At 36.2% G+C, this 17039-nt stretch overlaps 1 protein-coding gene across 1 annotated transcript in view; it reads right to left on the reverse strand.

The window, feature by feature from the left end:
- The window catches only part of LOC137309551 (mucin-2-like), a 165151-nt gene that overhangs the window by 123129 nt on the left and 24983 nt on the right, over positions 1–17039 (reverse strand). The window contains exons 9-10 of the mRNA XM_067977696.1: positions 10258–10725; positions 7168–7695 (exon numbers count right to left, since the gene is read on the reverse strand). Of these exons, the coding sequence (XP_067833797.1) occupies positions 7168–7695; positions 10258–10725 (996 nt within the window). The remainder of the gene's footprint in view (positions 1–7167; positions 7696–10257; positions 10726–17039) is intronic.

Raw genomic sequence — 17039 nt, forward strand, 5'->3', positions numbered from 1 at the left:
TGGGGATTCTCAGTTAATGTATTTGCAGTGAGGTAATTATCAGTTACTGTATTTACACTGAGGGGATTATGAGTTACTGTATTTAAACTGAGGAGATTATGAGTTGCTGTATTTACACTGAGTGGATTATCAGTTACTGTATTTACACTGATGGGATTATCAGTTATTGTATTTACACTGAGGAGAGTATCAGTTACTGTATTTACACTGAGGGGATTATCAGTTCCTCTATTTACACTGAGGGGAGTTTCAGTTGCTGTATTTACACTGAGGGGATTATCAGTTCCTGTATTTACACTGAGGGGATTATCAGTTACTGTATTTACACTGAGGGGATTATCAGTTCCTGTATTTACACTGACTGGATTCTCAGTTACTGTATTTGCAATGAGGGGATTATCAGTTACTGCATTTACAATGAGGGGATTATCAGTTACTGTATTTACACTGAGGGGATTCTCAGTTACTGTATTTACAATTTGGTGATTATCATTTCCTGTATTTACAGTGAGGTAATTATCAGTTACTGTATTTACACTGAGGGGATTCTCAGTTACTGTATTTAAAATGAGGGGATTATCAGTTACTGTATTTACAATGAGGTGATTATCATTTCCTGTATTTACAGTGAGGTAATTATCAGTTACTGTATTCACACTGAGGGGATTCTCAGTTACTGTATTTAAAATGAGGGGATTATCAGTTACTGCATTTACAATGAGGGGATTATCAGTTAATGTATTTACACTGAGGGGATTATCAGTTACAGTATTTACACTGAGTGGATTCTCAGTTACTGTATTTACAATGAGGGGATTATCAGTTACTGTATTTACACTGAGGGGATTATCAGTTACTGTATTTACAGTGAGGGGATTATCAGTTTCTGTATTTACACTGAGGTGATTGTCAATTACTGTATTTACAATGAGGGGATTATGAATTACTGTATTTACAATGAGGGGATTATCAGTTACTGTATTCACAGTGAGGTAATTATCAGTTACTGTATTTACACTGAGGTGATTATGAGTTACTGTATTTACACTGAGGGGTTAATGAGTTGCTGTATTAACACTGAGGGGATTCTCAGTTACTGTATTTACACTTAGGGGATTATCAGTTACTGTATTTGCACTGAGGGGAGTATGAGTTGCTGTATTAACACTGAGGGGATTATCAGTTACTGTATTTACACTGAGGGGATTATGAGTTGCTGTATTAACACTGAGGGGATTATCAGTTACTGTATTTACACTGAGGGGATTATCAGTTGCTGTATTTACACTGAGGGGATTATCAGTTACTGTATTTGCACTGAGTGGATTCTCAGTTACTGTATGTACACTGAGGGGATTATCATTTACTGTATTTACAGTGAGGTAATTATCAGTTATTGTATTTACACTGAGGTGATTATCAGTTCCTGTATTTACACTGAGAGGATTATCAGTTCCTGTATTTACAATGAGGGGATTATCAGTTACTGTATTTAAACTGAGGTGATTATCAGTTACTGTATTTACACTGAGGGGAGTTTCAGTTACTGTATTTACACTGAGGCGATTATCAGTTGCTGTATTTACACTGAGGGGATTATCAGTTGCTGTATTTACACTGGGGGGATTATCAGATACTGTATTTACACTGAGGGGATTATCAGTTACTGCATTTACACTGGGGGGATTATCAGTTACTGTAGTTACACTGAGGTGATTATCAGTTAATGTATTTACACTGAGGGGATTATCAGTTACTGTATTTACACTGAGGTGATTATCAGTTACTGTATTTACACTGAGGGGATTATCAGTTGCTGTATTTACACTGAGGTGATTATCAGTTAATGTATTTACACTGAGGGGATTATCAGTTACTGTATTTACACTGAGGTGATTATCAGTTACTGTATTTACACTGAGGGGATTATCAGTTGCTGTATTTACACTGAGGTGATTATCAGTTAATGTATTTAAACTGGGGGGATTATCAGTTACTGTATTTACACTGAGGTGATTATCAGTTACTGTATTTACACTGAGGGGATTATCAGTTGCTGTATTTACACTGAGGTGATTATCAGTTCCTGTATTTACACTGAGGTGATTATCAGTTACTGTATTTACACTGAGGGGATTATCAGTTACTTTATTTACACTGACAGGATTCTAAGTTACTGTATTTACACTGAGGGGATTATCAGTTGCTGTATTTACACTGAGGGGATTATCAGTTACTGTATTTACACTGAGGGAATTATGAGTTGCTGTATTTACACTGAGGTGATTATCAGTTACTGTATTTACACTGAGGGGATTATCAGTTACTGTATTTACACTGAGGGGATTATCAGTTACTGTATTTACACTGAGGGGATTATCTATTCCTGTATTTACATTGAGGGGATTATCAGTTCCTGTATTTGCACTGAGGGGATTATCAGTTGCTGTATTTACACTGAGGTGATTATCAGTTCCTGTATTTACACTGAGGTGATTATCAGTTACTCTATTTACACTGAGGGGATTATCAGTTACTGTATTTACACTGACAGGATTCTAAGTTACTGTATTTACACTGAGGGGATTATCAGTTGCTGTATTTACACTGAGGGGATTATCAGTTACTGTATTTACACTGAGGGAATTATGAGTTGCTGTATTTACACTGAGGTGATTATCAGTTACTGTATTTACACTGAGGGGATTATCAGTTACTGTATTTACACTGAGGGGATTATCAGTTACTGTATTTACACTGAGGGGATTATCTATTCCTGTATTTACATTGAGGGGATTATCAGTTCCTGTATTTGCACTGAGGGGATTATCAGTTACTGTATTTACACTGAGGGGATTATCAGTTACTGTATTTACACTGAGGGGATTATGAGTTGCTGTATTAACACTGAGGGGATTATCAGTTCATGTATAAACAGTGAGGGGATTATCAGTTACTGTATTTACACTGAGGGGATTATCAGTTACTGTATTCACACTGAGGGGATTATCAGTTACTGTATTTACACTGAGGGGATTATCCATTCCTGTATTTACACTGAGGGGATTATCAGTTCCTGTATTTACACTGAGGGATTATCAGTTACTGTATTTACACTGAGGGGATTATCCATTCCTGTATTTACACTGAGGGGATTATCAGTTACTGTATTTGCACTGCGGGGATTCTCAGTTAATGTATTTGCAGTGAGGTAATTATCAGTTACTGTATTTACACGGAGGGGATTATGAGTTGCTGTATTAACACTGAGGGGATTATCAGTTCATGTATAAACAGTGAGGGGATTATCAGTTGCTGTATTTACACTGAGGGCATTATCAGTTACTGTATTCACACTGAGGGGATTATCAGTTACTGTGTTTACACTGAGGGGATTATCAGTTCCTGTATTTACAATGAGGGGATTATCAGTTACTGTATTTACACTGAGGGGATTCTCAGTTACTGTATTTACAATGAGGTGATTATCATTTCCTGTATTTACAGTGAGGTAATTTTCAGTTACTGCATTTACACTGAGGGGATCATGAGTTGCTGTATTAACACTGAGGGGATTATCAGTTATTGTATTTACACTTAGGGGATTATCAGTTATTGTATTTACACTGAGGGGATTATCAGTTATTGTATTTGCACTGAGGCGCTTATCAGTTACTGTATTTACACTGAGGCGATTATCAGTTACTGTGTTTACACTGAGGGGAGTTTCATTTGCTGTATTTACACTGAGGGGATTATCAGTTACTGTATTTATACTGAGGGGATTATCAGTTACTGTATTTACACTGAGGGGATTATCAGTTGCTGTATTTACACTGAGGTGATTATCAGTTAATGTATTTACACTGAGGGGATTATCAGTTACTGTATTTACACTGAGGTGATTATCAGTTTCTGTATTTACACTGAGGGGATTATCAGTTGCTGTATTTACACTGAGGTGATTATCAGTTAATGTATTTACACTGAGGGGATTATCAGTTACTGTATTTACACTGAGGTGATTATCAGTTACTGTATTTACAATGAGGGGATTATCAGTTACTGTATTTACACTGAGGGGATTATCAGTTCATGTATTTACACTGAGGTGATTATCAGTTACTGTATTTACACTGAGGTGATTATCAGTTACCGTATTTACACTGAGGTGATTATCAGTTACTGTATTTACAATGAGGGGATTATCAGTTACTGTATTTACACTGAGGGGATTATCAGTCAGTGTATTTACACTGAGGGGATGATCAGTTCCTGTATTTACACTGACTGGATTCTAAGTTACTTTATTTACACTGAGGGGATTATCAGTTGCAGTATTTACACTGAGAGGATTATCAGTTACTGTATTTACACTGAGGGATTTATGAGTTTCTGTATTTACACTGAGGTGATTATCAGTTACTGTATTTACACTGAGGGGATTATCAGTTACTGTATTTACACTGAGGGGATTATCAGTTACTGTATTTACACTGAGGGGATTATCCATTCCTGTATTTACACTAAGGGGATTATCAGTTCCTGTATTTACACTGAGGGGATTATCAGTTACTGTATTTACACTGAGGGGATTATCCATTCCTATATTTACACTGAGGGGCTTATCAGTTACTGTATTTGCACTGCGGGGATTCTCAGTTAATGTATTTGCAGTGAGGTAATTATCAGTTACTGTATTTACACTGAGGGGATTATGAGTTACTGTATTTACACTGAGGAGATTATGAGTTGCTATATTTACACTGAGTGGATTATCAGTTACTGTATTTACACTGAGGAGTTTATCAGTTACTCTATTTACACTGAGGGGATTATGAGTTGCTGTATTTACACTGAGGGGATTCTCAGTTACTGTATTTACAATGAGGTGATTATCATTTCCTGTATTTACAGTGAGGTAATTATCAGTTACTGCATTTACACTGAGGGGATTATGAGTTGCTGTATTAACACTGAGGGGATTATCATTTACTGTATTTACACTTAGGGGATTATCAGCTATTGTATTTAAACTGAGGGGATTATCAGTTATTGTATTTGCACTGAGGCGATTATCAGTTACTGTATTTACACTGAGGCGATTATCAGTTACTGTATTTACACTGAGGGGAGTTTCATTTGCTGTATTTACACTGAGGGGATTATCAGTTACTGTATTTATACTGAGGGGATTATCAGTTACTGTATTTACACTGAGGGGATTATCAGTTGCTGTATTTACACTGAGGTGATTATCAGTTAATGTATTTACACTGAGGGGATTATCAGTTACTGTATTTACACTGAGGTGATTATCAGTTCCTGTATTTACACTGAGGTGTTTATCAGTTACTGTATTTACAATGAGGGGATTATCAGTTACTGTATTTACACTGAGGGGATTATCAGTTACTGTATTTACACTGAGGGGATTATCAGTTAATGTATTTACACTGAGGTGATTATCAGTTGCTTTATTTACACTGAGGGGATTATCAGTTACTGTATTTACACTGAGGTGATTATCAGTTACTGTATTTACACTGAGGTGATTATCAGTTACTGTATTTACAATGAGGGGATTATCAGTTACTGTATTTACACTGAGGGGATTATCAGTTAGTGTATTTACACTGAGGGGATGATCAGTTAATGTATTTACACTGATGTGATTATCAGTTCCTGTATTTACACTGACTGGATTCCAAGTTACTTTATTTACACTGAGGGGATTATCAGTTGCAGTATTTACACTGAGGGGATTATCAGTTACTGTATTTACACTGAGGGAATTATGAGTTTCTGTATTTACACTGAGGTGATTATCAGTTACTGTATTTACACTGAGGTGATTATCAGTTACTGTATTTACACTGAGGGGATTATCAGTTACTGTATTTACACTGAGGGGATTATCCATTCCTGTATTTACACTGAGGGGATTATCAGTTCCTGTATTTACACTGAGGGGATTATCAGTTACTGTATTTACACTGAGGGGATTATCCATTCCTGTATTTACACTGAGGGGATTATCAGTTACTGTATTTGCACTGCGGGGATTCTCAGTTAATGTATTTGCAGTGAGGTAATTATCAGTTACTGTATTTACACTGAGGGGATTATGAGTTACTGTATTTACACTGAGGAGATTATGAGTTGCTGTATTTACACTGAGTGGATTATCAGTTACTGTATTTACACTGAGGAGTTTATCAGTTGCTGTATTTACACTGAGGGGATTATGAGTTGCTGTATTAACACTGAGGGGATTATCAGTTCATGTATAAACAGTGAGGGGATTATCAGTTACTGTATTTACACTGAGGGGATTATCAGTTACTGTATTCACACTGAGGGGATTATCAGTTACTGTGTTTACACTGAGGGGATTATCAGTTCCTGTATTTACACTGACTGGATTCTCAGTTACTGTATTTGCAATGAGGGGATTATCAGTTACTGCATTTACAATGAGGGGATTATCAGTTACTGTATTTACACTGAGGGGATTCTCAGTTACTGTATTTACAATGAGGTGATTATCATTTCCTGTATTTACAGTGAGGTAATTATCAGTTACTGTATTTACACTTAGGGGATTATCAGTTATTGTATTTACACTGAGGGGATTATCAGTTATTGTATTTGCACTGAGGCGATTATCAGTTACTGTATTTACACTGAGGCGATTATCAGTTACTGTATTTACACTGAGGGGAGTTTCATTTGCTGTATTTACACTGAGGGGATTATCAGTTACTGAATTTATACTGAGGGGATTATCAGTTATTGTATTTACACTGAGGCGATTATCAGTTTCTGTATTTACACTGAGGGGATTATCAGTTCCTGTATTTGCACTGAGGGGATTATCAGTTCCTGTATTTACACGGTGGGGATTATCAGTTACTGTATTTACACTGTGGGGATTATGAGTTACTGTATTTAAACTGAGGAGATTATGAGTTGCTGTATTTACACTGAGTGGATTATCAGTTACTGTATTTACACTGATGGGATTATCAGTTATTGTATTTACACTGAGGAGAGTATCAGTTCCTGTATTTACACTGAGGGGATTATCAGTTCCTCTATTTACACTGAGGGGAGTTTCAGTTGCTGTATTTACACTGAGGGGATTATCAGTTACTGTATTTACACTGAGGGGATTATCAGTTACTGTATTTACACTGAGGGGATTATCAGTTCCTGTATTTACACTGACTGGATTCTTAGTTACTGTATTTGCAATGAGGGGATTATCAGTTACTGTATTTACACTGAGGGGATTATCAGTTACTGTATTTACACTGAGGGGATTATCAGTTCCTGTATTTACACTGACTGGATTCTTAGTTACTGTATTTGCAATGAGGGGATTATCAGTTACTGTATTTACAATGAGGGGATTATCAGTTACTGTATTTACACTGAGGTGATTCTCAGTTACTGTATTTACAATGAGGTGATTATCATTTCCTGTATTTACAGTGAGGTAATTATCAGTTACTGTATTTACACTGAGGGGATTCTCAGTTACTGTATTTAAAATGAGGGGATTATCAGTTACTGTATTTACAATGAGGTGATTATCATTTCCTGTATTTACAGTGAGGTAATTATCAGTTGCTGTATTCACACTGAGGGGATTCTCAGTTACCGTATTTAAAATGAGGGGATTATCAGTTACTGCATTTACAATGAGGGGATTATCAGTTAATGTATTTACACTGAGGGGATTATCAGTTACAGTATTTACACTGAGTGGATTCTCAGTTACTGTATTTACAATGAGGGGATTATCAGTTACTGTATTTACACTGAGGGGATTATCAGTTACTGTATTTACAGTGAGGGGATTATCAGTTACTGTATTTACACTGAGGTGATTGTCAATTACTGTATTTACAATGAGGGGATTATGAATTACTGTATTTACAATGAGGGGATTATCAGTTACTGTATTTACACTGAGGGGATTATCAGTTACTGTATTTACAGTGAGGGGATTATCAGTTACTGTATTTACACTGAGGTGATTGTCAATTACTGTATTTACAATGAGGGGATTATGATTTACTGTATTTACAGTGAGGTAATTATCAATTACTGTATTTACACTGAGGTGATTATGAGTTACTGTATTTACACTGAGGGGATAATGAGTTGCTGTATTAACACTGAGGGGATTATCAGTTACTGTATTTACACTTAGGGGATTATCAGTTACTGTATTTGCACTGAGGGGAGTATGAGTTGCTGTATTAACACTGAGGGGATTATCAGTTACTGTATTTACACTGAGGGGATTATGAGTTGCTGTATTAACACTGAGGGGATTATCAGTTAATGTATTTACACTGAGGGGATTATCAGTTGCTGTATTTACACTGAGGGGATTATCAGTTACTGTATTTGCACTGAGTGGATTCTCAGTTACTGTATGTACACTGAGGGGATTATCATTTACTGTATTTACAGTGAGGTAATTATCAGTTATTGTATTTACACTGAGGTGATTATCAGTTCCTGTTTTTACACTGAGAGGATTATCAGTTACTGTATTTACACTGAGGGGATTATCAGTTGCTGTATTTACACTGAGGGGAGTTTCAGTTCCTGTATTTACACTGAGGCGATTATCAGTTACTGTATTTACACTGAGGTGATTATCAGTTAATGTATTTACACTGAGGGGATTATCAGTTACTGTATTTACACTGAGGTGATTATCAGTTACTGTATTTACACTGAGGGGATTATCAGTTGCTGTATTTACACTGAGGTGATTATCAGTTAATGTATTTACACTGAGGGGATTATCAGTTACTGTATTTACACTGAGGTGATTATCAGTTACTGTATTTACACTGAGGGGATTATCAGTTGCTGTATTTAAACTGAGGTGATTATCAGTTCCTGTATTTACACTGAGGTGATTATCAGTTACTGTATTTACACTGAGGGGATTATCAGTTACTGTATTTACACTGACTGGATTCTAAGTTACTGTATTTACACTGAGAGGATTATCAGTTGCTGTATTTACACTGAGGGGATTATCAGTTACTGTATTTACACTGAGGGAATTATGAGTTGCTGTATTTACACTGAGGTGATTATCAGTTACTGTATTTACACTGAGGGGATTATCAGTTACTGTATTTACACTGAGGGGATTATCAGTTACTGTATTTACACTGAGGTGATTATCAGTTACTGTATTTACACTGAGGGGATTATCAGTTGCTGTATTTACACTGAGGTGATTATCAGTTAATGTATTTACACTGAGGGGATTATCAGTTACTGTATTTACACTGAGGTGATTATCAGTTACTGTATTTACACTGAGGGGATTATCAGTTGCTGTATTTACACTGAGGTGATTATCAGTTAATGTATTTACACTGGGGGGATTATCAGTTACTGTATTTACACTGAGGTGATTATCAGTTACTGTATTTACACTGAGGGGATTATCAGTTGCTGTATTTACACTGAGGTGATTATCAGTTCCTGTATTTACACTGAGGTGATTATCAGTTACTGTATTTACACTGAGGTGATTATCAGTTCCTGTATTTACACTGAGGTGATTATCAGTTACTGTATTTACACTGAGGGGATTATCAGTTACTGTATTTACACTGACATGATTCTAAGTTACTGTATTTACACTGAGGGGATTATCCATTCCTGTATTTACACTGAGGGGATTATCAGTTACTGTATTTACACTGCGGGGATTCTCAGTTAATGTATTTGCAGTGAGGTAATTATCAGTTACTGTATTTACACTGAGGGGATTATGAGTTACTATATTTGCACTGCGGGGATTCTCAGTTAATGTATTTGCAGTGAGGTAATTATCAGTTACTGTATTTACACTGAGGGGATTATGAGTTGCTGTATTAACACTGAGGGGATTATCAGTTCATGTATAAACAGTGAGGGGATTATCAGTTACTGTATTTACACTGAGGGGATTATCAGTTACTGTATTCACACTGAGGGGATTATCAGTTACTGTATTTACACTGAGGGGATTATCCATTCCTGTATTTACACTGAGGGGATTATCAGTTCCTGTATTTACACTGAGGGGATTATCAGTTATTGTATTTACACTGAGGAGAGTATCAGTTCCTGTATTTACACTGAGGGGATTATCAGTTCCTCTATTTACACTGAGGGGAGTTTCAGTTGCTGTATTTACACTGAGGGGATTATCAGTTACTGTATTTACACTGAGGGGATTATCAGTTACTGTATTTACACTGAGGGGATTATCAGTTCCTGTATTTACACTGACTGGATTCTTAGTTACTGTATTTGCAATGAGGGGATTATCAGTTACTGTATTTACACTGAGGGGATTATCAGTTACTGTATTTACACTGAGGGGATTATCAGTTCCTGTATTTACACTGACTGGATTCTTAGTTACTGTATTTACAATGAGGGGATTATCAGTTACTGTATTTACACTGAGGTGATTCTCAGTTACTGTATTTACAATGAGGTGATTATCATTTCCTGTATTTACAGTGAGGTAATTATCAGTTACTGTATTTACACTGAGGGGATTCTCAGTTACTGTATTTAAAATGAGGGGATTATCAGTTACTGTATTTACAATGAGGTGATTATCATTTCCTGTATTTACAGTGAGGTAATTATCAGTTACTGTATTCACACTGAGGGGATTCTCAGTTACTGTATTTAAAATGAGGGGATTATCAGTTACTGCATTTACAATGAGGGGATTATCAGTTAATGTATTTACACTGAGGGGATTATCAGTTACAGTATTTACACTGAGTGGATTCTCAGTTACTGTATTTACAATGAGGGGATTATCAGTTACTGTATTTACACTGAGGGGATTATCAGTTACTGTATTTACAGTGAGGGGATTATCAGTTACTGTATTTACACTGAGGTGATTGTCAATTACTGTATTTACAATGAGGGGATTATCAGTTACTGTATTTACAGTGAGGGGATTATCAGTTACTGTATTTACACTGAGGTGATTGTCAATTACTGTATTTACAATGAGGGGATTATGATTTACTGTATTTACAGTGAGGTAATTATCAGTTACTGTATTTACACTGAGGTGATTATGAGTTACTGTATTTACACTGAGGGGATAATGAGTTGCTGTATTAACACTGAGGGGATTATCAGTTACTGTATTTACACTTAGGGGATTATCAGTTACTGTATTTGCACTGAGGGGAGTATGAGTTGCTGTATTAACACTGAGGGGATTATCAGTTGCTGTATTTACACTGAGGGGATTATGAGTTGCTGTATTAACACTGAGGGGATTATCAGTTAATGTATTTACACTGAGGGGATTATCAGTTGCTGTATTTACACTGAGGGGATTATCAGTTACTGTATTTGCACTGAGTGGATTCTCAGTTACTGTATGTACACTGAGGGGATTATCATTTACTGTATTTACAGTGAGGTAATTATCAGTTATTGTATTTACACTGAGGTGATTATCAGTTCCTGTATTTACACTGAGAGGATTATCAGTTACTGTATTTACACTGAGGGGATTATCAGTTGCTGTATTTACACTGAGGGGAGTTTCAGTTCCTGTATTTACACTGAGGCGATTATCAGTTACTGTATTTACACTGAGGTGATTATCAGTTAATGTATTTACACTGAGGGGATTATCAGTTACTGTATTTACACTGAGGTGATTATCAGTTACTGTATTTACACTGAGGGGATTATCAGTTGCTGTATTTACACTGAGGTGATTATCAGTTAATGTATTTACACTGAGGGGATTATCAGTTACTGTATTTACACTGAGGTGATTATCAGTTACTGTATTTACACTGAGGGGATTATCAGTTGCTGTATTTAAACTGAGGTGATTATCAGTTCCTGTATTTACACTGAGGTGATTATCAGTTACTGTATTTACACTGAGGGGATTATCAGTTACTGTATTTACACTGACTGGATTCTAAGTTACTGTATTTACACTGAGAGGATTATCAGTTGCTGTATTTACACTGAGGGGATTATCAGTTACTGTATTTACACTGAGGGAATTATGAGTTGCTGTATTTACACTGAGGTGATTATCAGTTACTGTATTTACACTGAGGGGATTATCAGTTACTGTATTTACACTGAGGGGATTATCAGTTACTGTATTTACACTGAGGTGATTATCAGTTACTGTATTTACACTGAGGGGATTATCAGTTGCTGTATTTACACTGAGGTGATTATCAGTTAATGTATTTACACTGAGGGGATTATCAGTTACTGTATTTACACTGAGGTGATTATCAGTTACTGTATTTACACTGAGGGGATTATCAGTTGCTGTATTTACACTGAGGTGATTATCAGTTAATGTATTTACACTGGGGGGATTATCAGTTACTGTATTTACACTGAGGTGATTATCAGTTACTGTATTTGCACTGAGGGGATTATCAGTTGCTGTATTTACACTGAGGTGATTATCAGTTCCTGTATTTACACTGAGGTGATTATCAGTTACTGTATTTACACTGAGGGGATTATCAGTTACTGTATTTACACTGACAGGATTCTAAGTTACTGTATTTACACTGAGGGGATTATCAGTTACTGTATTTACACTGAGGGGATTATCCATTCCTGTATTTACACTGAGGGGATTATCAGTTACTGTATTTACACTGCGGGGATTCTCAGTTAATGTATTTGCAGTGAGGTAATTATCAGTTACTGTATTTACACTGAGGGGATTATGAGTTACTATATTTGCACTGCGGGGATTCTCAGTTAATGTATTTGCAGTGAGGTAATTATCAGTTACTGTATTTACACTGAGGGGATTATGAGTTGCTGTATTAACACTGAGGGGATTATCAGTTCATGTATAAACAGTGAGGGGATTATCAGTTCCTGTATTTACACTGAGGGGATTATCAGTTACTGTATTCACACTGAGGGGATTATCAGTTACTGTATTTACACTGAGGGGATTATCCATTCCTGTATTTACACTGCGGGGATTATCAGTTCCTGTATTTACACTGAGGGGATTATCAGTTACTGTATTTACACTGAGGGGATTATCCATTCCTGTATTTACACTGAGGGGATTATCAGTTACTGTATTTGCACTGCGGGGATTCTCAGTTAATGTATTTGCAGTGAGGTAATTATCAGTTACTGTATTTACACTGAGGGGATTATGAGTTGCTGTATTAACACTGAGGGGATTATCAGTTCATGTATAAACAGTGAGGGGATTATCAGTTACTGTATTTACACTGAGGGGATTATCAGTTACTGTGTTTACACTGAGGGGATTATCAGTTCCTGTATTTACAATGAGGGGATTATCAGTTACTGTATTCACACTGAGGGGATTATCAGTTACTGTGTTTACACTGAGGGGATTATCAGTTCCTGTGTTTAAAATGAGGGGATTATCAGTTACTGTATTTACACTGAGGGGATTCTCAGTTACTGTATTTACAATGAGGTGATTATCATTTCCTGTATTTACAGTGAGGTAATTTTCAGTTACTGCATTTACACTGAGGGGATCATGAGTTGCTGTATTAACACTGAGGGGATTATCAGTTATTGTATTTACACTTAGGGGATTATCAGTTATTGTATTTACACTGAGGGGATTATCAGTTATTGTATTTGCACTGAGGCGCTTATCAGTTACTGTATTTACACTGAGGCGATTATCAGTAACTGTATTTACACTGAGGGGAGTTTCATTTGCTGTATTTACACTGGGGGGATTATCAGTTACTGTATTTATACTGAGGGGATTATCAGTTACTGTATTTACACTGAGGGGATTATCAGTTGCTGTATTTACACTGAGGTGATTATCAGTTAATGTATTTACACTGAGGGGATTATCAGTTACTGTATTTACACTGAGGTGATTATCAGTTTCTGTATTTACACTGAGGTGATTATCAGTTACTGTATTTACAATGAGGGGATTATCAGTTACTGTATTTACACTGAGGGGATTATCAGTTACTGTATTTACACTGAGGGGATTATCAGTTAATGTATTTACACTGAGGTGATTATCAGTTACCGTATTTACACTGAGGTGATTATCAGTTACTGTATTTACAATGAGGGGATTATCAGTTACTGTATTTACACTGAGGGGATTATCAGTTAGTGTATTTACACTGAGGGGATGATCAGTTCCTGTATTTACACTGACTGGATTCTAAGTTACTTTATTTACACTGAGGGGATTATCAGTTGCAGTATTTACACTGAGAGGATTATCAGTTACTGTATTTACACTGAGGGATTTATGAGTTTCTGTATTTACACTGAGGTGATTATCAGTTACTGTATTTACACTGAGGGGATTATCAGTTACTGTATTTACACTGAGGGGATTATCAGTTACTGTATTTACACTGAGGGGATTATCCATTCCTGTATTTACACTGAGGGGATTATCAGTTCCTGTATTTACACTGAGGGGATTATCAGTTACTGTATTTACACTGAGGGGATTATCCATTCCTATATTTACACTGAGGGGATTATCAGTTACTGTATTTGCACTGCGGGGATTCTCAGTTAATGTATTTGCAGTGAGGTAATTATCAGTTACTGTATTTACACTGAGGGGATTATGAGTTACTGTATTTACACTGAGGAGATTATGAGTTGCTATATTTACACTGAGTGGATTATCAGTTACTCTATTTACACTGAGGAGTTTATCAGTTACTCTATTTACACTGAGGGGATTATGAGTTGTTGTATTTACACTGAGGGGATTCTCAGTTACTGTATTTACAATGAGGTGATTATCATTTCGTGTATTTACAGTGAGGTAAGTATCAGTTACTGCATTGACACTGAGGGGATTATGAGTTGCTGTATTAACACTGAGGGGATTATCAGTTACTGTATTTACACTTAGGGGATTATCAGTTATTGTATTTAAACTGAGGGGATTATCAGTTATTGTATTTGCACTGAGGCGATTATCAGTTACTGTATTTACACTGAGGCGATTATCAGTTCCTGTATTTACACTGAGGTGATTATCAGTTAATGTATTTACACTGAGGGGATTATCAGTTACTGTATTTACACTGAGGTGATTATCAGTTCCTGTATTTACACTGAGGTGTTTATCAGTTACTGTATTTACAATGAGGGGATTATCAGTTACTGTATTTACACTGAGGGGATTATCAGTTACTGTATTTACACTGAGGGGATTATCAGTTAATGTATTTACACTGAGGTGATTATCAGTTGCTTTATTTACACTGAGGGGATTATCAGTTACTGTATTTACACTGAGGTGATTATCAGTTAATGTATTTACACTGAGGTGATTATCAGTTACTGTATTTACAATGAGGGGATTATCAGTTACTGTATTTACACTGAGGGGATTATCAGTTAGTGTATTTACACTGAGGGGATGATCAGTTAATGTATTTACACTGAGGTGATTATCAGTTCCTGTATTTACACTGACTGGATTCCAAGTTACTTTATTTACACTGAGGGGATTATCAGTTGCAGTATTTACACTGAGGGGATTATCAGTTACTGTATTTACACTGAGGGAATTATGAGTTTCTGTATTTACACTGAGGTGATTATCAGTTACTGTATTTACAATGAGGGGATTATCAGTTACTGTATTTACACTGAGGGGATTATCAGTTACTGTATTTACACTGAGGGGATTATCCATTCCTGTATTTACACTGAGGGGATTATCAGTTCCTGTATTTACACTGAGGGGATTATCAGTTACTGTATTTACACTGAGGGGATTATCCATTCCTGTATTTACACTGAGGGGATTATCAGTTACTGTATTTGCACTGCGGGGATTCTCAGTTAATGTATTTGCAGTGAGGTAATTATCAGTTACTGTATTTACACTGAGGGGATTATGAGTTACTGTATTTACACTGAGGAGATTATGAGTTGCTGTATTTACACTGAGTGGATTATCAGTTACTGTATTTACACTGAGGAGTTTATCAGTTGCTGTATTTACACTGAGGGGATTATGAGTTGCTGTATTAACACTGAGGGGATTATCAGTTCATGTATAAACAGTGAGGGGATTATCAGTTACTGTATTTACACTGAGGGGATTATCAGTTACTGTATTCACACTGAGGGGATTATCAGTTACTGTGTTTACACTGAGGGGATTATCAGTTCCTGTATTTACACTGACTGGATTCTCAGTTACTGTATTTGCAATGAGGGGATTATCAGTTACTGCATTTACAATGAGGGGATTATCAGTTACTGTATTTACACTGAGGGGATTCTCAGTTACTGTATTTACAATGAGGTGATTATCATTTCCTGTATTTACAGTGAGGTAATTATCAGTTACTGCATTTACACTGAGGGGATTATGAGTTGCTGTATTAACACTGAGGGGATTATCAGTTACTGTATTTACACTTAGGGGATTATCAGTTATTGTATTTACACTGAGGGGATTATCAGTTATTGTATTTGCACTGAGGCGATTATCAGTTACTGTATTTACACTGAGGCGATTATCAGTTACTGTATTTACACTGAGGGGAGTTTCATTTGCTGTATTTACACTGAGGGGTTTATCAGTTACTGAATTTATACTGAGGGGATTATCAGTTATTGTATTTACACTGAGGCGATTATCAGTTTCTGTATTTACACTGAGGGGATTATCAGTTCCTGTATTTGCACTGAGGGGATTATCAGTTCCTGTATTTACACTGTGGGGATTATCAGTTACTGTATTTACACTGTGGGGATTCTCAGTTAATGTATTTGCAGTGAGGTAATTATCAGTTACTGTATTTACACTGAGGGGATTATGAGTTACTGTATTTAAACTGAGGAGATTATGAGTTGCTGTATTTACACTGAGTGGATTATCAGTTACTGTATTTACACTGATGGGATTATCAGTTATTGTATTTACACTGAGGAGAGTATCAGTTCCTGTATTTACACTG

Source organism: Heptranchias perlo, unplaced genomic scaffold (genome assembly GCF_035084215.1).
Source record: "Heptranchias perlo isolate sHepPer1 unplaced genomic scaffold, sHepPer1.hap1 HAP1_SCAFFOLD_168, whole genome shotgun sequence".
NCBI lineage: Eukaryota > Metazoa > Chordata > Chondrichthyes > Hexanchiformes > Hexanchidae > Heptranchias > Heptranchias perlo.